Source organism: Hemicordylus capensis, chromosome 4 (genome assembly GCF_027244095.1).
Source record: "Hemicordylus capensis ecotype Gifberg chromosome 4, rHemCap1.1.pri, whole genome shotgun sequence".
NCBI lineage: Eukaryota > Metazoa > Chordata > Lepidosauria > Squamata > Cordylidae > Hemicordylus > Hemicordylus capensis.
The window spans coordinates 46,704,403-46,728,618 of NC_069660.1; the positions used below are offsets into that span (position 1 = coordinate 46,704,403).

General features: G+C 46.5%; 1 protein-coding gene across 1 annotated transcript in view; it reads left to right on the forward strand.

Moving 5' to 3' along the window:
* The first annotated feature begins 2,996 nt into the window (after positions 1 to 2,996).
* The window catches only part of E2F1 (E2F transcription factor 1), a 34,614-nt gene continuing 13,394 nt past the window's right edge, over positions 2,997 to 24,216 (forward strand). Inside the window, exons 1-4 of the mRNA XM_053250799.1 lie at positions 2,997 to 3,865; positions 15,345 to 15,435; positions 18,863 to 19,082; positions 23,098 to 23,250. Coding sequence (XP_053106774.1) covers positions 3,638 to 3,865; positions 15,345 to 15,435; positions 18,863 to 19,082; positions 23,098 to 23,250 — 692 coding nt within the window. The 5' untranslated portion in view covers positions 2,997 to 3,637. The remainder of the gene's footprint in view (positions 3,866 to 15,344; positions 15,436 to 18,862; positions 19,083 to 23,097; positions 23,251 to 24,216) is intronic.

A 24,216-nucleotide genomic window follows, 5' to 3' on the forward strand; every position in this document is an offset into this window, starting at 1 on the left:
GCTGTTAGAGTGGCCTGATTTGGAAAAACAGACTTGGGAAGAACTAACCTCGGGTTTGAGTGATAGAACCTCTTTTCGAGGTCCCAGAAAGAAATCTTCAAGGAAACGGGACGGAACGGGTGCCCTCATACTAGGGAATTGGAATGTTCCCCTCCTCGTAATCAGGTTAGTAAACCTGTATGTCATTTATGCAATGCTCCTGCATAGGAATAGGGAGGGAAGACACGACCAAGAGGTTCACGTGGATGAGACAGTAAATCTCTTCTGGAAAGGTTTGTATGGTTATGTGCAAAAAGACAAGAGTGTCTCTTCTAAACAGCAATGGGACAAATTGTGGAAATGGACGTCGGACGTAACCCCCCCCCAATTACCTGATGTGCCTTGAAATCCCCCACCCCCAAGTTACAGTACTACCTGCATATACTTCATAACCTTGTGGGTTTCCAAATCCTTGTGTGTGAATCTTTGTAGCTATATCATGTACAAACAACTACTTTGTATATAATTGTGCTTTGGCAACGTACTGTATGCTTTGGTAGTTTGTTGGTTCAATAAAAAATCTTGTCCTATTAAAAAAAAAATCTTGTCCTATCTTGGAGATGCCAGAGAGGGAACTTGGAACCTTCTGCTCTTCCCAGAGCAACTCCATCCAAAGGGAATATCTTACAGTGCTCACACATCAAGTCTCCCATTCATATGCAACCAGGGCAGACCCTGCTTAGCTAAGGGGACAAGTCATGCCTGCTACCACAAGACCAGCTCCCCTCTCCTAATTAATTCTAATGAATGTTTTTGAGCATAAGCAAAGTGCCCTTTTACCATCATTAAGGAATCACAACTATCCTTGTATATTTGTATATAAAGGTAAAGCCCTGCTTCTGGGTTAAAAAAAATATCAAATGCACAAGTATAGGAGGCAGACCTAGCTTGACAGCAGAATATGCAAAATAGCCTAGGTGTCTTAGTGGACAATAAATGGAACAAAAGCCAGCAGTGTGATGCAGCTGCTAAAAAAGCAAATGCAGTTTTCAGCTGTATTAACAGAGGCATAGTGTAAGGATGTGCACGGAACTGGCGGGGGCCAGTTCAAAGGTGGGAGGGACACCTTTAAGGGCAGAGGAGGGGTACACCCTCCGCTGCATTTCCCCCACGAGCGCTCTCTTAAAAACCGGTCCAGCGGGGCGGTCGCATACCTCCCTGCTGCTGACGTACATGCGAGTGTGATTTGTGCGTGCGCGCACCCAACGCATGCAGGGTACTTCCGGTCGCTTCCCGACCAAGGAGGGAATGGGGAGGCAGGGAGGTTCGCTGCTGCCCCGCCAGACCGGTTTTTAAGAGAGCACCAGCAGGGGAAACGTGGTGGTGGTGGAAGTGCACCCTCCCCCGCCCTTAAAGGTGCCCCCCCTTTGAATCAGCGAAACCACTGGCTGTTTGAACCTGTTCAGAGGTGCACAGGTTCTTGCCCATCCCTAGCATAGTGTCCAGATCAAGAGATGTAATAATAGTTCCATTCTATTCTGCACTGGTCAGACCTCACTTGCAATAATGTGTCCAATTCTGGGACCTAAACTGAAAGAAGAACATGGATAAATTGAAACGGGTTCAGAAGAGAGCAATACAGATGATGAGAGGTTTGGAAACCAAGTCCTGTGAGGAATGGTTGAAGGAGTTGGAGAAAAGAAGATTCAGGGGGAATATGACAGCCATCTTCAAATATCTGAAGGGCTGACACATAGAAGGACTGGACTGGTTCTTTGTTGCTCCTGAGAGCCAGACTAGAACCAGTGGGTTGGAATTATAGGGAAGCAGATTCAGGGTAGACATTAGGAAGAATGTCTTAATTGTAAGAGCTGTTCGACAATGGAACAGCCTGCCTTGTGCAGCCGTGGGCTGTCTGGTGGAGGCTTTTAAACAGAGGCTGGAAAGCCATCTGTCAGGCATGCTGTAGCAGTTTCCATACTGAGGAGGAGTTGGACTAGAAGGCCTCTAGGATCCCTTCTGATGCTTATATTCTATTATTCTGTTCTATTTGGGAATAAGGGTTAAAGGCTTCCAGGACATAATTTGCAAGCAATCTTGAAGTCCTGCCCCAGCATCTTCCATCCGGCTGCAGACTTCACAGTTGGAAAACGTTCAATTGAACACAATCGGGCATATTTCTGAATACATGAATAGGAAGGATTGGGCTGTGCTCGGTTATTGGGGAGCTAATCCCATAGAACACAGGGGGACTTCAAGCACAATCTTATGCATGCTTATTCGGAATAAGTCCCACTGTGTTCAATGGGACTCACAGGTAACTCTACGCAGGACTGCAGCCTTACTCCCTAGTGAACTCCCGAAGATCAAGCTGTTAAACTGCAATGTAATCTTATATGCACTTACTTGTGAGTAAGCCCCTCTGATCACGGGGGACTTACTTCCGAGTAAATGTGTAGTAGAGGATCGGGCCGTACATTCTCTGAGACCAAAGAAAATTAGAAACACCGAAGGAGCTCAGCTGTGAAAGGAGTAAAATGCACGCGTCTGAAATATGTGGCACAAAAGTGAAGACCGCAAAGTAGGCTAACACTGCAGAAAGATCGCACTTACACGCTGAGGACAGACTAGCACGAGCGACACTGGCACGTCCCCGTGTAGTTACTGCTACCAAGACACTCCCCCACCCATATGCCATAATAACGTCTGCTCTCCCACATGCCCAGCCGCTGCGTCTCTTAGCTCTTCTGATGATGATTGGCCAGGCTGTGTTCCCCCTTCCGCACTCAGGCGGTTGTCATTGGGCGGCTGTCAGAGCGTTTGAGCCGTCACCACTGCGCTCGGCGACCGCCCGATCGTAGCCAACGGGAAGGCGGCGTGATGTATCAATCTCAAAGCTGCGACCAATGAAGCCGCGGCTCTCCTCCGAAGCCGAATGTTGATGTGGCGGGTCCGGCCAATGAGAGCGAGGATGCCCTGCTCGTGCTGCTTTCGCGGCAAAAAGGATTTGGCGCGCAAACGTGTGCGGGGCCGGGACCAGCTGGGAACAATAACAGTGCCTGAGCTGAGCGCAGCAGATCAAAGGGGCTCGGCTGAGCGCGCAAGCGGAAAGATTCGGGGAGAAAGAAGAAGATCCCCCCGACCTAGGCGAGACCCGAAGGGAGCGGGTCTGGGCAGCTAGGAAGTCGGCACTGACCCGGAGAGCGTGGGCGGAAGGGAGCCCTGCTGTGTGCCGTGGTGTCACTCCCACCCTTTCCTTCCAGCCGCCGATCAGAGTCTTACCAGGGGACTTGCAGATGGTCTGGAAAGCAGCCTCGGCACCCTCCATTCTTGGCCCTGCTGCTGCTCTCTCTCGACTTACGGCCCTGACCGGCTGCACCTCCGCGGGACACCATTTCCCGGGCCTCTGCTCTTGAAGAGGATGGGGCGTGTTCCTGGTTTCCAGCCTCTGCCATCCGGTGTCTCCCTCCACCCCAGCGTCCAGGGCGATGGCACTGGCCCCCTGATACGACTCTGATTCCCGGGAGGGGGCCCAGACCGGGGGGGTTCTCTGACTTCCTGCGGTGGGGGTGGAGGCGGTGAGGGGGGCAGGATCAGGGCTTCCCCCACCCCGCCCGCATCCAAGTTCCTGGGCATGTGAGTCCCGGCGCCTTGTATCATGTCTCTGGAGGGCCTGGAAGTGACCCAGAATGTGGCAGACCTGGAAGCCCTCCTGAGGGGCGCAGAGGCCATCCATGTAATGGAACAGCAGATAGTCATCATTTCCACCCCAGACGAGCTCCCCACGCCCGAAGGAGTGCCCGACACTGAACTGCTGCTGTTCGCCACGCCACAACCCGCCAGATTGGAGACAGCAACGCAGAGGCCTGCTCTGGAACGTCCGCCGGTAATGCCACCCGCTTTCCCTGTCGTTGCCCTCTAGGAAGCCAGGATCTTTGCCAGCAACAGCATGTGCTGCTTAATCCATGCGCCCAGTTGCACATGGGTGTAATATCTAGGCATGCCATTTTATGCAAACTGCTGCTACAAAGGACATATTTTTAATGCTAGGCAAAGAACTTAGATGCGCGTTGTTTAGCACTAAATCGAGCCTGATCCTGAAGCAGGACTTGAGCTGCCTGCAGGAACACAACGGGACAAGGTACAGAGATAGAAAGATTATCGTAAACAAAAGAAACGTGACAGTTATTAGACTTTTCATTCAGCATATTGGAACAATGTATAGTCCCCTTCCCTAATGAAGGGTATAAGCCATATGCTGAGTAACAAATGGTCAGCATCTCAGATTTGCTTCCCCCACCCCCATTGCCCCAATATATGCAGCTTGCAAATTCTGCCCAGAATGATTATCTGAATCTCCAGGGACTTGCTAAATAAGAATCCTTGTATTCGTGGGGATCCCTTTCTGGTTTCCCTAAGCCCAAGTATGTGATCAGAGGCACAGGCCTGCAGTTGGATATCTGAGACCTGATATTGTGTTAAAACCCTGTGTGGCTCGGTAAAGTCTTCCCTGATGCTGTAATTACAGGAGGGATGTGGGGAGAGTTTAAAAACTGTGACTGAAATAGTGCCTCTTAAACGTGGCATATGTAGCAATCCTCACAGGAAGGGCAAAGTGAGTGCTCATGAAGGCATGCAAAGAAATCATTAACCAGAAGGTTCAGTCCTCAAAATGTAACTTTGTAGATCTGAACCCCAGAAGTCTCTGACCTAGAATGATAGCTGTAAATCTCGGTTTGATTGGAAAGCTTACTAGATTGTAATGGGCCTCTTTCCTTTTGCTGCAGCAGCAGCAGCAGTCTGTAAGGTTGTTAATGAAGCAGCTTAACTTCCTGTTGCAGGATGTTAAGGCCAGAGGGTTGTGTGCAATTTGTTCTTCTTAACCAAGGAAAATGTTTGGCTGTGGTGGTTGTGCATTTCTTTAGAACTATGTACTCCAGGGTTTGCAAGGCATGGTCTGATACAACACAAAAGGGAGGCCTGTGGAATGGAAAGCCGGGATAATCAGCTTGCCATTGCATGAAGAGGAAGTAGGTGGCAAGCAGTGTAACTCTCACTGCTCTTACATCCGGCTAGCTTCTTTCAGGGAGACAAAAAGCAATGTATGTTATGCCCCTCTATTATTCATATGGGGAGGTTATGCACCCTGTGATTTAGTCTCTATATAGCAAATATAGTGTTAAACTTAGCTTCTGGTTAATTGCTTTAACACTGGCTGTGTTGTGTTTAACCTTTGTATGTGCCATAAGAGAAAGACATGGACCCTGTAATGAAAAGGCAGGATTTGGGAATATTGATGCATAATATATTACTGTGTACAAACAAATTGGCTGACCTTTAAGTGGTAGGGCAAGGAGGAAAAAACATTTTAATAAGGAATGAGTAAATACTACTTAGTCACCTTAAGTGGTGCAGCAGAGAAATGCTTGACTAACAAGCAGAAGGTTGACGGTTCAAATCCCCGCTGGTATTTTTCCCGGACCATGGGGAACACCTATAACGGGCAGCAGCAATATAAGAAGATGCTGAAAGGCATCATCTCATACTGCGCGGGAGGAGGCAATGGTAAACCCCTACTGTATTCTACCAAAGAAAACCACAGGGCTTTGTGGGTGCCAGGAGTCAAAATGGTCTTGTCAGCACACTTTAAATACCACTTGCTTTTAGCTTTTTGTACTACAGGTTTCTGCTTGAATGTGTGAATGCTTAGGAAACAGATTGGGAGAAGTTAGGATAAATACTCTGGTAGAATGGATCACTCATGTGTATCTCCCTTGGGTGGGGGAGAGAAGAGAGCAAGGATCCAAAGTATTGTTGGTCTCTTGGTTACCTACCCACAGTGCTTAATAGAGTTAATACTGTGGCATGATCCACCAATTAAATTTAAGAGTTACTAGTCTATATATAATTGACATATATTCTAACAATGTTGAATATATCAACGATCAAAAAACCACTTACTTTGGGAGTAAGCTCTGTTGACCACAGAGGAAACTTATTTCTGTGGACAGTGGGGGCTTGCTCTCAGGTAAATGTGTATAAAACTGTATAAGTGTCTACAATCTCTTCTTAGAGATGCACCTGATGGATTTCTGCCTAATACATTGTGATATCATGCACAGCATCCCACAAATGAGCTGCTAAGAGAATATGCCATCAATACTATGCAATAGGTCTGCATTCTCAGCTTCCAGCTGTGGTCCTCCAATAACTTGCCCTGGATTAAGAAGGCACCTCCAGCCTTGGAACGTTGTCTAGTTCAGTGTTTCCCATGCCAACCAGTGTGCTATGGGAGGCTGGCCAGTGTGCCACACTGACTTTGAGTCAGCTCCAAGAGGGGGGAGTTTGAGTTTCCCACTCCTGGTGCTGACTTGCCCCATAATGCACCAGGAAGGACATGTCCTCCCTCAGGACATAAGGTGGAGGGGGAGTTGGCTCCAAAAGCAGGGAGTTGAAACTAGCTCCCTTATGCACTGGGAGAGGTGTGCCCTTCCTGGTGCATTATGGGGCAAGCCAAGGGAAGGCTACACCTGCCTATTATCTCAAAACCAAAAATAATTGCAAAAAGAGGTGTATTGGGATGGGGGTGGGGCAGAGTGCCCCATTTTTAAAATGAGTGCCTTCAGATGAAAAAGGTTGGGAAACATTGGTCTAGTCCAGGCCTGCTCAACTTTGCCCCCCTCCAGCTGTCTTTGGAACTACAACTCCCATAATTCCCAACCACAGTGGCCAGTAGCCAGGGATTATGGGAGTTATAGGCCAACATCTGCAGGAGGACCGAAGTTGAGCAGGCCTGATCTAGTCTGACACCAGTTCCTAACACCTTGGCCAAAGCTGGTAACAGCAGTTGGAGCAATTGCAGGCCGCTAGATCAAATCTTTGAGTCCTTCCCGCCATTTAAGAGGAACTCCTTTCAAACCTGAAAAATCATTTTAAGAGTGCGTCTGCAGCTGGTGAGATTCTATAGCCACTACCACAGAGTTTGCCAGTTTGGCTTATGGATCTCAGTGACACTGGATATAATAGTAATGACATAGCTTGATTATGTCAAAGAACAAAGCAAGCTGAGGTGGCATCTGGCAGAAGGGGACACCGAACAATCACGGCAGCAGCCTCGATGAGAGCCAAGGCAAATAAGGGGGAAGCATAGTTCATGAACATACTCAAGTCTGCAAAGGCACCCTGAATTTCTGCTGTTCGGGGAAGGAATATCTTGGCCTGTGCTGAAGCAATTGGGTGATATTCTTCTGTATCGGCAGGGAAGGAAATGAAATGCAAGAGAGGGCACCAAGCCAGGAGGAGTTGCAGTCTAGTGATTCTTCCTTCCTGCCCCCGTTCTGGCTCAGTACCTTGCATTGCCATCTGCATTGCCTCTTGAATACGAGGGGGAAGAAAAGTGCAGCTGCTGAATTTCTGTCTGGCTAGTTGCTATAGTATAGGGCTGCACAACTTGGCCCTTCCAGTTGTTTTTGGACTACAACTCCCATCATCTGCAGCCACAGTGGCCAGTCAGGGAGGGCAGGAGTTGTTGGCCAGCATCTGTAGGAGGGCCGAAGTTGTGCAGCCCTGCCTAGTAAGGAGCATTTTTGGAGAGCACTGTGCCTTTTAGAGAAGAACCAGGCAGAAGTTCATCAGGTGCACATCTAGCGAGTGAGTGGGGGAAGCTGAACCTATTGAATTTCTGCCAGTGTTGAGTAAGGCAAACTGTCGTGCGTGTAGCCTAATCTATAAAGACAGTATAAGAGACAAGAATCCCCAAAGTCTTTACTGCTTATATGGTGCATGCTGTTTAGAGTACTTGAAACATCCTCTCATCTTAAACTGAAGGCTTTTAAATATTTTAACTTCCTTGTATTTTGAAAAGGCACTAAATTATTTAGCTGCTCTGTGTGTGTGTCTGTTAAAATTTTACCTCGAATTTTACTGTACCTTAAAATGTTTAAGCTGCTTCACCTATATTTTAATTGCTAAACATGCCCAGGATGCGTTCTAAAGTTTAACACAAGTTTAGCAGTAGGCTACTTTTCAGAATTAAATAATACTTAAACTAACTAAAGTGGGTCAATTTCACTCTATCTATTAGAAAATGGAGATTAATCCTTTTTTAAGGAAATTCATGGAACATGAAGAGTTATAAGCCAAATTAGCTAAATGGAACCTCCATGTTCAGAGGCAGTATATCTCAATACCAGAGTCTGGGAACAAACAATGGAAAGAATGTTACAGTAATCCTACAATATATCCACTCTATTCTCACAGTTTTGCAAATGGATGCTCAGAGCAAATTGAAAGTGAAAAATGGCACAGACTTGGAGGGGTGAGAAAGAAGAGCACTCAACCAGCATTTAACACACAACTTTTATAACAACTCTGTAAACGTTGCTCACTAAAGCATCAACTCAGTTTCTACTTCATTCATTTTGAAAATTCCCTTCTTCAGAAGGAAAATAAATCAGTAATTCAAGAGATAAATTGGGGTTTGGAACACTATCCATTGCACATAGCAATCAATGCCAATGTGCATTCACAACTTTTAAGAAGGAATTCTAGGTACTTCACACTAGTATTGGTATTGCTAAATTTGTTTTTATGAAGTTCATTCATTCATTTATTTGATTTCTATACTGCCCTTCCAAAAATGGCTCAGGGTGGTTTACACAGAGAAATAACAAACAAATAAGATGGAACCCTGTCCCCAAAGGGCTCACAATCTAAAAAGAAACATCAGACACCAGCAACAGTCACTGGAGGTACTGTGCTGGGGGTGGATAGGGCCAGTTACTCTCCCCCAGCTAAATAAAGAGAATCACCACATTAAAAGGTGCCTCTTTGCCAAGTTGTGACATGTTTCCGTCTCTTTCCCTGCTGTCTACAAAGTATAACACTTTAAAAGCTGTCAATAGATAGCACAGCCTCTGAGCATTCACAACAGTGCTTCCTCCCTGCTGGACCCTGGTGGGGGCAAGGTACATATGGGCTACTACTTACTGATGTCTGCAAACAGGTCAAGAGACACAAAGTACTACATTGTAAACTGGCTGTTAACAGAGGCTGTAGCCTCGGAGCATACCCAAAGTGCATTTCTCTCAAAGTGCATCAATTTGGTATTAAAACAAGCACCGAGATGTTGGTGAAAAGTAAGAGGTTCTGTAAGAGACTGAAGTCCCCTCAGTAATATGGGTTTGCTTCTGCAGCTCACCTACTCAGAATATAGAAGCAGCATCTGGCAACACAAGGAAAAGAGTGAGCAATTAAAGTGCTTACCTTAAGACTACTTAATGTGACTTAGTTACACTCGGCGCACTTCAACCAATTGCCCTAGTACTACAGTAATGATGCACTAATCTAGTCCTCCCCTTCCTTCACTTTTCAGTATATATAGTGTTGTCACTTTTGCCTCATGGAGGTTCTTTACAGCTTCATGGTAGACAGCAGTTCAACAGGCACAGCTTTCCTATCATTTTCTGTCAGCTTTAGGAACAAAGGAAGCTGCCATATATTGAGTCAGACCATTGGTCCATCTAGCTCAGTATTGTCTACCCAGACTGGCAGCGGCTTCAAGGTTGCTGGAAGGAATCTCTCTCAGCCCTATCTTGGAGAAGCTAGGGAGGGAACTTGGAACCTTCTGCTCTTCCCAGAGCGGCTTCATCCCCTAAGGGGAATATCTTACAGTGCTCATACATGTAGTCTCCCATTCAAGTGCAAACCAGGGCAGATCCTGCTTAGCTAATGGGACAAGTCATGCTTGCTTCCACAAGACCAGCTCTCCTCCCTAGCTTTCAGCTCTCTATCAAGCATTCTGTCTCTAGGCTGGGGAAAGTTGCCCCTAATGCATTTCTGCCTACATCTCTTTCATGGAAACAGTGGTAACCCTTCTGTGCAGCAGTGATCAGAGCCTGTATTGGTGATCATGGGAAGAGACTCGGAGATTTGTGTCCCTCCAAAATTAAGGGTCTCAACGTGCAGATCTGTTCTCTTTCCTCTGCCTTCTTAACTGGACTGGCTTATTGAAGATTAAGTAAATGGATTTGGATCCTTAAGTGACTTACTGTCAGCTGCAATGAGACAGCTGCCAAGTAAAATATTGAGTTATGATTGTCCTTTGCTATATTGTGTGAGAACACGCGCCTCCCCTCCCCCCCCCCCCCCCCCCGCATGGTCCTCTTTGGGAGATCTGAAACTCTTGCTTTGGTGTTGGCCGTGCAAGGGCCTCCTTGAGGGCCCAGTGAAGCAATCCTGTGAGGTGATGCTCACAAAGCATTCTGCTCGTTTGACATTCTCCTCCCACAGAGGCCCTTTCTGTCAAGGGGCCTGCAGTAGGCAGCCGCTTTACAGTCAGTTCTTTGTTTTAACGGTAGGGCCTACTGTTTGGGTCAGGAATCTGTAATGAGCTTTCACTTTGTGTTGTCTCATTGGGGTGCCTGTTGTTCGGGGAGAGACTGAAGATGTTTGGCTTCCCCACCCTCTTAGCAGTGCCGTGTTGCAAGCTCTGCATTGGTTTGAGGGCATGACCTGCAATGTGTGGAGAATCCCAGAGCCCCAGAACCTGATTTGCTCAATTCTGGGCAGATGAGGGAAGGAGGGATGCTTCTGTGTGTGTGTGTGTGTGTGTGTGTGTGTGTGTGTATATGTTTTCTGTTTTTTTAGAAGGGCTGTTCCAGGTTGAGTCTGGGGAAATATTTCAGATTCCAAGGTGCTTGTTAAGTTTTGGGAAGCCAACACCAGCTTTTCAGGCCAAAAAGAAGTTCAGGTTTTTAGATGTCGTCTTTGCATTTTTAGAGGCCCAAATCACTCACTGTCTGGTCTCTTTCAGTTTTGCTCACACACAGCGATCTTACACGTCTTCCTCCCTGAGTGCGACTTAGAGGAACATAGGACACTGCCATATACTGAGTCAGACCATTGGTCTATCTAGCTCAGTGTTGTCTTCACAGACTGACAGAGGCTTCTCCAAGGTTGCAGGCAGGAATCTCTCTCAGTCCTATCTTGGAGATGCTGCCAGGGAGGGAACTTGGAACTTTTGCGTGCAAGCATGCAGGTGCTCTATCCAGAGTGGCTCCATCCCCTAAGGGGAATATTTTCCAGTACTCGTATGTAGTCACCCATTCAAATGCAAACCAGGGTGGGCCCTGCTTAGCAAAGGAGACAACTCATGCTTGCTTACAAACTATGGGATTCTCTGCCACAGGATGTGGTGGCCAGTACCTTGGATGGCTTTAAAAGGGTCTTAGACAAAGTAATGGATGACAGGTCTATCAATGGCTTTAGCAGGAGAGAGGGCAAGCACTCACCCTCTGCTTGTGGGCTTCTTGGAGGCCTCTGGTGGGCCACTGTGTGAAATGGGATGCTGGACTAGATAGACATTGGGCCTGATCCAGCAGGGCCACAAGGCCACCTCTCCTCACACGAAAACATAGCAAGTGGCCTTATATGGAGGTCAACATGCAACCTGGCCTTGTAACTGGCTTCCCAGGTGGAGCCAGCCAATGAGAATGCTGCACCGATTTGAGTCTTTGGAAGTGCCTTTCCTGCTGAAGGGAAAGAAGGCTTGGACCTTAATTAGTAGGAGGGGAGTGTAGCCTAGTGGTAGTGCATGCACTTTCTATGCCGAAGATCCCAGATGCAATCTTCTGCATCTCCAGCTAGGGTTGTGAACTGGTATAGTCAAAGACATTTTGCTGGCTGCGATGGGTCCCCAGTCTGCAGGTGGGCGCTTGGTATGCGGAGGGTGTGCTGTTGAGGCAGCTCAGTGACATGTGTGAGAACTCTGGGCTTATGCCACCAAGCCAGGCGGCGGTGGTGGCTGGGGTGATTTCGAGCTCAAGTTGGAGGGATAAAAGGAGTGCACTGCAGTGGGGCGAGGAGGAGAAAATGAGCAGCATGCTCCAGTGGGGCAAAGAAAGATGGCGCCTGTGTTGCTGTGGGGCAGCACTTGCTGCCTCCCCGTGCCTCTCCCTAGAAGGGCTGCCCCAGCTGTGAGAACAGCCGCCTGAAAGTCCCTGCCAGCCGGTGTAGACAATAGTGAGTGAAATGGATCAATGTCTGACTCTGTATAAGGCTACTTTATGCGTTCAAACAGTATAAGATACTGTTAGGTGCTCTTCTCTCTGGGCTTGGCTCAGAAACTGGTCATGCCAACTTAAGTAGCAGAGGAGCAGTCAAATGTACAGGGCCAGGTTCCATTTGAATCATTGTCGTACAAAATCAAAAACATCCCCTTTTCTTTGTGTGGCGGGCAGGGAAGGGAGGGATCATCGGATTGAGTTAAGGATGGGATGTATGGTGGTCAGCCTGACTTTATATATGTGTATTGGGAAGAAAATCCAACTTGGTGGTTGTGCACCAAACCAACCCATACTGTTCATGTTTGCATGTTAGCGTGTTTGTGCTCCTAGAAATAACATGCCCACTGTCATTTATTTATTTATTTGATTTGATTTCATTTCTATACCACCCTTCCAAAAATGGCTCAGGGCAGTTTACACAGAGAAATAATAAATAAATAAGATGGAACCCTGTCCCCAAAGGGCTCACAATCTAAAATGAAACACAAGATAGACACCAGCAATTAGTCACTGGAGCTGCTGTGCTGGGGGTGGATAGGGCCATTACTCTGCCCCTGCTAAATAAAGAGAATGACCATGTTAAAAGGTGCCTCTTTGCCAAGTTAGCAGGGGAAGAGAGCTTGGTCACAGTACATAAGAACAGCCCTGCTGGATCAGGCCCAAGGCTGATCTAGTCCAACATCCTGTTTCACACAGTGGTCCACCACCAGATGCCCCTGAGAAGCCCACAGGCAAGAGGCAAGGGCATGCACCATCTCTTGCGGTTGCTCCCCTGCAACTGGTATTGAGGCATCTTGCCTCTTTGACTGGAGGTGGCCTACAGCCCTCAGGCAAGTAGCCATTGATAGACTTGCCCTCCATGAATTTGTCTAAGCCCCTTTTAAAGTATTTCTTAATTCTAAAAAATGGCAGGCGACAACTTTGTTGACAAGAACAAGAAAGCACACTCTGAGGCTGGCCAAATTATTCATATTAAATAGCAATACTTGAGGGGACCAGAAATGCTGGTGTGATTACCCTGAGGAAATAATTGCATGTGTATTCTGTGGGGTGGTTCTTGGCAAAACAAACTTCAGAAGCTGGTATGTGTTAATTTGTAGTTGGGAAACCTCATTGAATTGGGAGCTGTTTGTACTGTGCCAAGTATGTTTTGGTTGTTATAAAATATTTGGTTGCATTATTTATATATTTGAATTCTCTGGCTCTTGGGCCTGACTTGTCAAGTGTCCACGGCTATTCCAGGCAGCCAGGATTTTCTTGGGTCTCTCTAGAAGAAGCCTAAAGGCCTTCAAACAGCAATAGGTCTGACTTCTCCAGGCTAGTGTCCATACATCTCTCAAGTTATTCGGCTGTGTGCTGGAAGCAAAATCATGCTCATGAGAGATGTTTCTGGTCTTTGGGAATAAAAATGGATGAAAGGTAAAGCAGGAGAACTCCTGCTTGAGAACAGTGTTGGCAACTCTTTAAGCAAGATAGGTGGTCTAAACCAGGGATTTTCAACGTGTGGGTCCCCAGATGTAATTGAACTTCAGCTCCCATAATTCCCAACCAAAGGCCACTGGGGCTGGGGATTATGGGAGTTGAAGTCCAATAACATCTGGGGACCCACACGTTGAGAAACCCAGCATGGAGAAATGGCTGAAGGTTGGCAACCCGTGTCAGTTTAATATACTCATTTTTGTACTACTTGGCTGTTTCTGTTAGTCTGCCTTTAGCCTGATCCTACTGTCTAGAACAGGGATTCTCAGCATTGGGTCTCCAGATGCTATTGGACTTTAACTCCCATAATCTCCAGCCAAAGGCCACTGTAGCTGGGAATTATGGGAGTTGGATAACATCTGGAGACCCAATGTTGAGAATCCCTGGTCTAGAACATGCTTTTTGCATTGTGGTCATCCAGTCTAGCTGCTTTTTTTCTCCTCCCAAATTCCACCTGCTTTAATTATTTAATTCTGCTAACTTAGGAAAACATGGTAGCAACTTGGTATGTTACTCTAGAATCATTTTGAGCCAGTGTATTATAGTGGTTAGACTGCAGGACCAGACGATCCAGCTTCAAATTCCAATTCTGCCATGAAACTCACTGAATGACTCTGGACCAGTCACCTGTGGGGCAGCCCCCAAGTATGCCACCCTGAGCTCTTTGGAAGAAGGGCAGGATGAGACATCAGTGCCAACTAGGTTCATAGAGCGAGTCTGAACTGGTTAGAGTGCTGGACTAGGACTGGGGAGACCCAAGTTCAAATCCCCATTCAGCCATGATACTTGCTGGGTGATCCTGGGCCAGTCACTTCTCTCTCTCAGCCTAACCTACTTCACATGGTTGTTGTGAGGAGAAACCCAGGTATGTAGTACACCGCTCTGGGCTCCTTGGAGGAAGAGTGGGATATAAAATGTAAATTAATAAAAATAAATAAAACCATTGTTTGATTCTGGTTCTACACAATGATCCCAAGCCTCAGACTTACATATGACAGGAAGAAGTTTTAAACTCCCAGTCCTGGTTAATAACTTCTTCCTCTCTTTCCAGCTAGCTATGGAAGTGTTGTCTCAGGAATTCACCACCACTGGTTTAACTGTTGGTCACATACTATTTCTGTGTCATGGCAATTCCCACATGTCACTCATAATATTTCATTTTATTTAAACTGACATACTTCCTGCCCTTTCTTCAAGGAGCTCCTACTTGGGTGTTGCCCCCATTTTATCCTCACTGCTACTCTGTGCGGTCAAGCTTATCAAAGGAGCATCCTATCTGACTGGGGATTCAAACCTGGATTTCCCCAGTCCAAGCCCAAAATTCTTACCACTCTACTATAGCCTTCTTCACACGTTATGTTGAACATTCATACAGTCTGTGTACAATGTGTGCAGATATAGTTACATTGAATGCAGGTACAGCATACACTTCCCATCTGTAGGATGTATTTGAGGGAGCCTATACTTGGGTTAACTTTTAAAATGAATGCAGGTACAGTCATTCATACAAAAACATGTACCTGTGGACAGACAGCTGAACATGGGTACAACACAATGTCTGAATAGGAATTATGCATCCGATTATCCTATAGAAAGGAAATGTACGACTCTGCCTTGCAGATAATACCAGATCAAGGTAGTTCGTTCATCCCTTGCCTATGAAAGCTCATGTCATAATAGAGCTTTTTTAAAGAGCTCTAAGATAAGATAAAATAAGAGCTTTTTTTTTAAGGTACCCTGTGACTCTCTCTATTGTTTCACTATAGAGCTGAAATGGAGCTGTTGCTGTCTGCCAATTTATTTATTTTTAATCTCTTCCAGGTAAAGCGGAAGCTGAACTTGGAGACTGACCACCAATACATTGCTGAGAGTGTCCAAGCAACTCGAGGAAGAGCGAAGAACCCCATCAAAGGTGCTGGTGGCCAGTAGGGAGACTTGGTGACTTATTGATTTTCAAGGTTCTGAAGGCAATCACTTCCCTGTCCATATGCCTAAACTGGGGAGCAGTGTTCCCTCTAACAGGGATTCCCACAACTCCCAGAATCCCCAGCCATTCTGGGAGGTGTAGTCAACAACATCTGGGACCCGCTGTTAGAGGGAATACTGCTAAGGAGTATTTCCTGATATCTGAGCAATCTAAGAGCAGAAGCAGGGAGTCGTGAAGAAGGTGCTTGTTGCACTAGCGAGTCTTCTGAGATGCTGCTTCAGTCTCTGCTGGCTCTCTAGTCCAGCGGGAAATGGCCTTTTGAAGTTTTCCAAATTACTTAACCCTGTTGAGCAGTGCTCTTCATGGTAAGGCCGAGGGGCAGTGGTGGCTCCTTGACTAATTTGTTTTTTGGGCTTCTGTGGAGGCAGCCATTCCCACTGTGCAGCCCTGGGTTTGGCCCAGTGATTTGGGGAGGGGGCACTTCTTGAAGGGAAATGGAGCCCTCTCGAACCCCTGCACCATCTTGGAAGGCACACACAGGGTGCTGGGAAGTGTAGCAGTGCTTGCCCCCTCAAGCTCTTAAGAGAGGGCTGCGTCTCTCTTAAAGGACTCTCCCAGCTCTGAGAGAAATGCAGTACTATGTGGAGGGACAGCACAGTGGGAAATGGCTCCAAGGTTTTTTGTGGGTTGGTTTTTTGTGTTGGGGTTTGTTTGTTTTTTGGCCCAAGTGGCTCTGCTTGCAAAAGAATGAACTGCTGTGCAGACATTCTGTGCAATCCATGCATGGAGAGGAAATGGGCACACGTGGGCTAGTAATCTCCCCACTAGTGACCACAAGTTCAGTCTTGGCGCTGCAGAGCATACTGTTGAATGTGTGGAACAGCCCTCTGTGTGTTTGCTTCTGCCCTGTGAATTAAAATGTGGAATGTGTAGTTGCCAGTGTGCATGGCTGCTCTTGCTGTTTGGTGGGATGGCTAGCCAGCATGCTCCCATCCCATCGGGGATGGGGCTGTAGCTTGGGGATAGAGCATCTGCTTTGCATACAGAAGGTCCCAGGTTCAATCCCTGGCATCTCCAGGTAGGGCTGGAAAAGTCTCCTGCCTGAAACCTTGGAGAGTCTTTCGGTCAGTGCAGACAATACTGAGCAGGATGGACCAGTGTTCTGGTTTGGTATAAGGCAGATTTATGTGTTCTATCCTCCCTGCTGCATTGGTTGTACAGGAGGACCTCTATCTATCTATCTATCTATCTATCTATCTATCTATCTATCTATTTCCCACTCTTCCTCCGAGGAGCTCAGAGTACATGCTTATTTTTATTTTATTAATTCTGGGTCCAGCACTCATGGTTTCATGTATCCACAATTGGGTAATTAGCTGACCTCGGCATATGTGGGGGGGGGAGGTGAGGGGAAAGGGTTAAGCCCACATATCCGTGGGTGAGGGGTGGCCGAAAATAACCTTGGAGGTCATTCCCGGCCGCCATTTTCATTCATTCATTCAATCATTCTTTCGATTTCTATACCACCCTTCCAAAAATGGCCCAGGGCGGTTTACACAGAGAAATAACAAATAAATAAGATGGATCCATGTCCCCAAAGGGCTCACAAACTAAAAAGAAGCCTCAGTTAGACACCAGCAACAGTCACTGGAGGTACTGTGCTGGGGGTGGAGAGGGCCAGTTATTCTCCCCCTGGTAAATAAAAGAGAATCACCATGTTAAAAGGTGCCTCTGTGCCAAGTTAGCAGGGGTTTTGACTGCTGGAGAGATCAGGAGCCATTTCATGGCTCAAAACCAAGGAGAAAACTGATTTTCAGCACCGTGGAGAACAGTAGGGCACTTTGAGGGGCTATCTGGGGGTGATGGGGGAAAATGGGGCAATACCCACAATTTTGGGCTGATTCTTGGCATCTGGGAACCTAACCTCCTGATTCCTGTTGCCCTAATGCCTTGTTATTCATGGATTTGCTATCCACAGCACCCCCCTGCCCCTGCCAGAATGGGGATCTCCTGTACACAAAGAGGAAGAGGGGACCATCTACATGGGACTCTTGTCTTGTACAAAACTGGGGCCAAAGGTGTGCCTCAAGATGCTCTGCTATGAGAGCATCATTCTTGTTGAGCCCCAGTGGAATGTGCTCCACTGCTCATGCAGTGGTTTGCTGTCTGACTTCTAGCTTCCATCATCAAGTGCCAGTGAATGGTAGAGCAGGACCTAACAGTCTTACCAGAATGTGTCAAAAGGCAGCAGTGGAGCCATGGAAGTGCCAACTTCAGACTGTGCAGATGTGCGGCTGCTACTGCCTGGGAAGCAGCATCCAGCTCAGGCCCCCTGAAGCCCTTGCCAAGCATCACTTTTTGCTCATCAAAAAAAACTTGACAAGCGCTGGAGCAACATCTCCTGTGCTTCTGGCATTGCCTTGTGAAATCCTCCAATAAGGGCATCTGTTCCTCTTTCCAAATTCCATGACGGAAGCTGGCCGTGTGTCAGCAATCTGCTCTGTAAGCAGCTGCTCATGGCCCTGTGTATTCTGGGATCACACTGCTTTCTGCATATTTTGTTGGTGATTGGTAGAATGAAAAGGTGATTTTTATCACCTTTTAAAAGGAAAATGTCGGAGCTTGCATTGGGCACAGAATTCAGAATTCTCAGGATCTGGGCTTTTAAGCTGATTGTTCTCTTCTCTCTCTCTCTCTCTCTCTCTTTTTTTTTTTTGTTAAATATAAATTGGTTCTATGTCCCTAAAAGGCTGAGTAGGTCGTCTAGAGCCAGTATGGTGTAGTGGTTAGAGTGCTGGACTAGGACTGGGGAGACCCGAGTTCAAATCCCCATTCAGCCATGATACTTGCTGGGTGAATTTGGGCCAGTCACTTCTTTCTCAGTCTAACCTACTTCACAGGGTTGTTGTGAGGAGAAACTTAACGATGTACACCGCTCTGGGCTCCTTGGAGGAACAGCAGAATATAAACGTTAGATAAATATATAAATTAAATTAAATTAAATGTGGGTGAAATTTCAGCTAGTGAAATTTCAGAAGCTGGAGGAACTGAGGAAGGTGCCACAGAGGGAATGGGCTTTTTCTGAGTCTGATTCAAACACTCTTGTTCCCCTGTCAATGTAATCAGGAATGAAAAAAGGTTCAAATCTTGGAATCTCCTCCTCTCCTGCCACCCGCTTCTCTTCTGAAAAGCTTCTGATATTCCCTCCCTGGGATAGCCATTGAGGTCTTCAAGGTATCAGGGAGGGAGGGGAATGGAGTGTTAGTTTTAAATTACAAGTTGGAAAATAAAATTTCAGGGTAATTCTTAATGCACAATGTGTAATGTAGTTAAGTTTGTATTCCCAGCCAGGTGATTTAATTACAGACTTCATTGGTGTCACAGTTGTAACAAAATCCACATTGATCCCTAGGGGTGAAATCTCCTGGAGAGAAATCCCGCTATGAAACCTCTCTGAATCTGACCACCAAACGCTTCTTAGAGCTGCTGAGCCAGTCACCTGACGGAGTTGTAGATCTCAACTGGGCTGCAGAGGTGCTGAAAGTGCAAAAGCGGCGGATCTATGACATTACAAACGTCCTAGAGGGCATTGAGCTGATCACCAAGAAGTCTAAGAACCATATCCAGTGGCTGTAAGTAGAATGTGCTCTAGGTGTTTAGCAGTTCCTCCAACAGCAAAAGTTTGGTTGCCCCAATCAGATTGCTCTGGTTCTTAAACTGCCTTGGATTGCCTTAGTTTTTCAACTGCTATTGGCCTTGGAAAGTAGCCATGCTCTTCGCAGAAAATACAACCACATTGCATAGCTGTTCTCTTGGAATAGCTCTTTTAGGATAGTAACTTCTGTTTCTTTGTCCCTACTATATAAAAGGAAGCTTGGTATGGATGAGGCGCTTTTGTTGTTGCACAGGCTGAATATGTTTTAAAAATGTATTCATTCATTCTGTTTGATTAGCACAGTGTTTGAGTAGCGCAGAGTAAGGGATGAGGTTTATAACAATACGAAAACTTAATCCAGACACAGTGCTCGGTCCATAGGAACTCAGTCAGTAGGATTCAGCCTGTTCTGGATGGGGATGTATACTTGCTCTGAAAAATCTGCAATTCAGAGGCATTTCTGGACCCAGCAGTCTTCCTGGATTCCCTGGTGGTGGTGGTGGTGGTGGTGGAATCACTCTGCACGACTGGTGTGCCAAGTGCCTTCTAGTCACACATGCCTTAGATCAGCACTCTTCACTATTTTTCAAGTGGGAGCTACCTTGGCAAAAAAAACCCCACCCTTCAATGTGAGAGCCATTTCCTGTTGTGCTGACCTCTGCACAGTACTATGCTTTTCCAGCGAGGGCCCTTAAGAGAGACGCCTTCTCTTAAGAGTGCTGTGGGGAAAGCGCTGGGAAGGTCTACATCCAAGCTGGTGCAGAGTCTTGAGGGCTCCTTTGAAGGAGCCTAAGCCCCCAGTGCAGTACTGGGTGTTGGGAATGGTTGTCTCCACATGGTGTCAGGGAGACTGTGCAGAGTACTCAACATTGGCCAAAGCTTCACGCAGGTCCAATAAACAATTAGCCAGGCGGCCAGTTATAGGGTTGATACGGCCACCACTGGCCCTGGGCCTTACAATGAAAAACACTGCCGTAGAGACATAAAGACTGGGTTACTGCAATGTACCTAAACGGGCTTCTCTTCAAAGAGCATTTGGAAACTTCAGCTGGCTCAAAATGCAGTAATAAGACTCTTGCTTCGAGCCGTTTTTCCGTATGATTCCTCTTCCATGCCTACTGCTCTATCAGACCATTTCCAAAGCACCTGTTAAGGATGCTGATTGTTACATTGTAAAAGCCCTAAACATCTTGGGACCAGGATACCTAAAGGACTGTCTCTTCCCATGTGATCCTGCCTATCCACTGAGGCCAGCCTAGCCTCCTAAAGTGGGCTGGTTGCTTCGTACTAAAATCCAGAGGTGAATCCCAGCATGGTGTGTGGTTTTGTCCCATAGGCACTGACTGACCTTTTGTGGGGAATGGGGCTGTAGCTCAGTGGTAGAGTCTGCTTTGCATGCAGAAAATCCCGGGTTTGGTTGCTGGCATCTCCAGTTAGGCTAGGAAAGATCACTGCTTGAAACCCTGGAGAGACTCTGCCAGTTACAGTAGACGATACTGAGCCAGATGAACCAAGGGTGTGGCTTGATAGAAGGCAGCTTCCTATATCCTCCTGCATGCTCCCTTTCCACCTGCAGTGTGACTGGCTGAGAACAAAAGGAAGGGCCTTTTTCTTTTGTGGAGCCAAGAATTTTGGCTGGTCTTGTGGTAGCAAGCATGGCTTGTCCCCTTAGCTAAGCAGGGTCTACCCTGGAGACTACATGTGTGTGCACTGTAAGATATTCCCCTTAAGGGATGGAGGCACTCTGGGAAGAGCATCTAGGTTCCAAGTTTCCCTCCCTGGCATCTCCAAGATAGGACTGAGAGAGCTTCCTGCCTGCAGTCTTGGAGAAGCCGCTGCCAGTCTGTGTAGACAATACTGAGCGAGATGGACCAATGGTCTGACTTGGTATATGGCAGCTTCCTATGTTCCTAATTTTGAATTTCCTTCTGCAGAAGATCTTTCAAGGCTCCACACAGTTGATTTTCCACTGCTATCTGTAGACACTACTTTTATTTGGGCAGGCCTTTTACCTAACCTCTTTATTTCTATATTTTGGTCTTCCTCTGGACTAAAATATATAAATAAAGCCTTAAAGAGAGCCTGAAATGTGCTTTAAAAATGTATTTAAGTGGGCATTTTAATATTAGATGTTCTGGCTTTTGCTGCTTTTGGGGGTTGGATGTGGATGTTCCTTATTCAATTTATATACTGCTTTCACACACAAGGTGCCCAAAGTAATGTGCAATCTCATAAAAGGATTGGTTTCCTCACCATTTTTAAAGCTGAACACTAGCTGTTTTGCCTCCCCTCCCATGTTGGGTGGGGGAAGAGCAAGATATAATAATAAAATAAAAACATTTGGGGCACAAACATCTGCACTCAACTTCATGCATGAAGTGTTCCTTAAATTAAGAAGATAGACTTGCAAAGGTAGAGGTAGGTGTGTGTGTGTGTGTGTGTGAGAGAGAGAGAGAGAGAGAGCAAGCTTGATTGATTGTGAATGAAGGGTGTGGCAGCTGTGTTCCTCTTCATGATCAGGCATTTGATGTGGACACTGCTTGTCTGATCTGTGCATTCAAAGCAGAAAAAAAGGTCTAATCCTCTGTTCATTAAGATACAGACTTGTCTTCTGATGCGGAGGTTAGGGTTATGATGTGGAGAACTCATAAAGCATCCCTGCTTCCGGAGTTGGACTCTGGTATAAATTCTTCTTGTATTAACAGTAACTGCCTGTTATTTGTATAGCACAGGCATACATAGCACTTTACAAGTAATGAGAAAACCAGTCCCTGTCCCAGTGGGCTTGGGATGAAGACAAGATCTTCATGAGAGCCTGCAGTTGGGTGTGGTACAATTCAGGGCACGTGGCAGCAGAAGGTGCTTACCTGCCCTCTCTCCAGGCTGCCTGCTTCTACGAATGCAGCCATTCCTAGGTGGACAGATGGGACATATTTCTGTAAAGAATGCTGTACTTGTTTTCTGTTTGTGAGGACCTGTCCATTTTGTGGGCTTTTGCACCCATGAAGTGGTGGTGACAGGCTTGTGGTGGAGCAAAACGTTATTGAAGTCTCATACCAGAAAATATGCACATGCCCAGGGCTGCAGAAATCCACTAGTCCATTTGTCTGTGACAAGTGAAAAACGATGCCTGATGAGCAATATACCAACACAGCTTGACAAGTAAAATATTTTGTCTGGCTGATAAACTGAGCCAACACTTCTTCACCCCTTCACATGGCTATTTTTTGTTACAAAGGAAAGCAAGTGTTGTGTAAAGAGACTCGCAGCCCTTTCAGGTTTCAGGGCAGCAAGGCGATTCAGCTCAAAAGCTATGTAAAATTGAGCACTCATGTTTGTGGTGTCTCCTCCTCCCACACAGCCTTTAAAAAAAAAAAAAGATCAGGGAACATCTTTTGGGACAGAGAACCATCTTCTCATTCCTTTTGCTATGTAAACCACTTGGAGAGCCTTTTTTGTGTTTGAAAAGTGGTGTATAAATATTTTTAGTTCTAAACAATAGCATGCTGTCAGACTATATGCCTTGTGCATTTGTCATGCTCATCAGAGGATGTAAATGTATAGAAACCTGCACAGATATCCTGAGCAAATCTCACTTTAAATAACAATAAACAACCCTTTACTACTTGTCTAAATATTTGCTGTTTTTGTGCTATGGGCATTCAGTGTCTTCAGCTGAGCATCACCACATGATAATGCATCTTTTCAGGAATTAAATACAGAGCTGGTAAAGTGCTCCCTTATGGCCAGTTTTCAAAGGAATTACCCCAGTGCTGGCCCAACATGATTAGCTGTTGCTGCACCATAAAAAACCCTAATCTCCCTGGGCATTTGCCAGCCCTTTGCTGACTCCATTTTGGCTCTCTGAAAGCATGCCCAGTGCAATCAAGTCCTCTTAATGTACATATTGGTGCCAGGAGTGTAAAAAATCAATCAATCGCTGACTGTCCAAGAAAGAGACCATTCCGTCTTGACTTCCTCTGTTTTCCTAGGGGCAGCCGGTGTGCTGTAGGGAGCGCCAGCAAGAGCCAGGGGTTGGTGAAGGAGCTCCAGGATCTTCAGGCAGCAGAACAGCAACTGGACAGCCTTATCCAGATGTGCACTACCCAGTTCAAGCTCCTCACTGAGGATCCTGAGAATAAGCAATATCCTTCTCGGGAAGCGGGGGGGCGGGCGACTGGGTGGATTGGGCAGATTAGAGGATGCAAAGCAGCTTCATAGTAGCAGGTCTGCCTCATTAACCGCATTCTGAAGAAGTAGCCGCTCTCCTGACATTCCAGGGCTAGGTGTTGGTGTTCTTAAACGGCACTTCCCCACCCTTTGAGCTAATGGAAAATCCCTACCTTGCTGCCCTTTAAGGCAATGGAGATGAAAGGGGGAGGGGAAGAGGAGGCTGGTGGTGAGTCAGAGGTTGCAGACTGACCTTTGCTTGGCAGCTCTCTGGCTGAGCTTGATCCTGATATATGGGACCTGGATTCCACCCTGGGTGGCGCAAACACTGCCTTAAGTGGGGTATGTCAACAGCCTCTAAGGCTGAATTTTATTCAGTCTCAGTGTAGCTCTGCCATTTCCCATAAAATTGGTATTGGGAGGCAGGTGACTCATTAGAGCTGGTATCTGGGTATCCTTGCTTAAAATGCCTGATACCTGATGAAACTGAAATGCCTGATACAGTTGCACTGATCTCTCATGTTCCTCAGCATTAAATAAGTGGACTTGCCAGAAACTTTGAATTGTTCAGATAATTTTGTAGACTGAGACACACACCTTTTTTAAACCCTAGAGAGCCACTGCCAGTGTAGAAAATTGTAAGCTAAGTCGACCAGTCATCTGACTCTGTAAAATGCAGCTTTCTATGTACCTAGGGTGACGCTGATCCATTCATGTACAACTGGATTTACATCCATCCTGTCTTATTTACAATGAGTCTTCATCAGGTGGCAGAGGGGGTGCATGCCATATTTCAGTAAGCAGAGATCCCATTTCCTTTCTCTTCTCTTCCCTCCCCGCCCCCATCATCTATGTCCAGAAGAGCAGAGCAATATCAGAAGCTAACATGTTTGTTTCCTAACACCTAGTAATTTAGGCCTAGTGACTGTACAGGTACTATT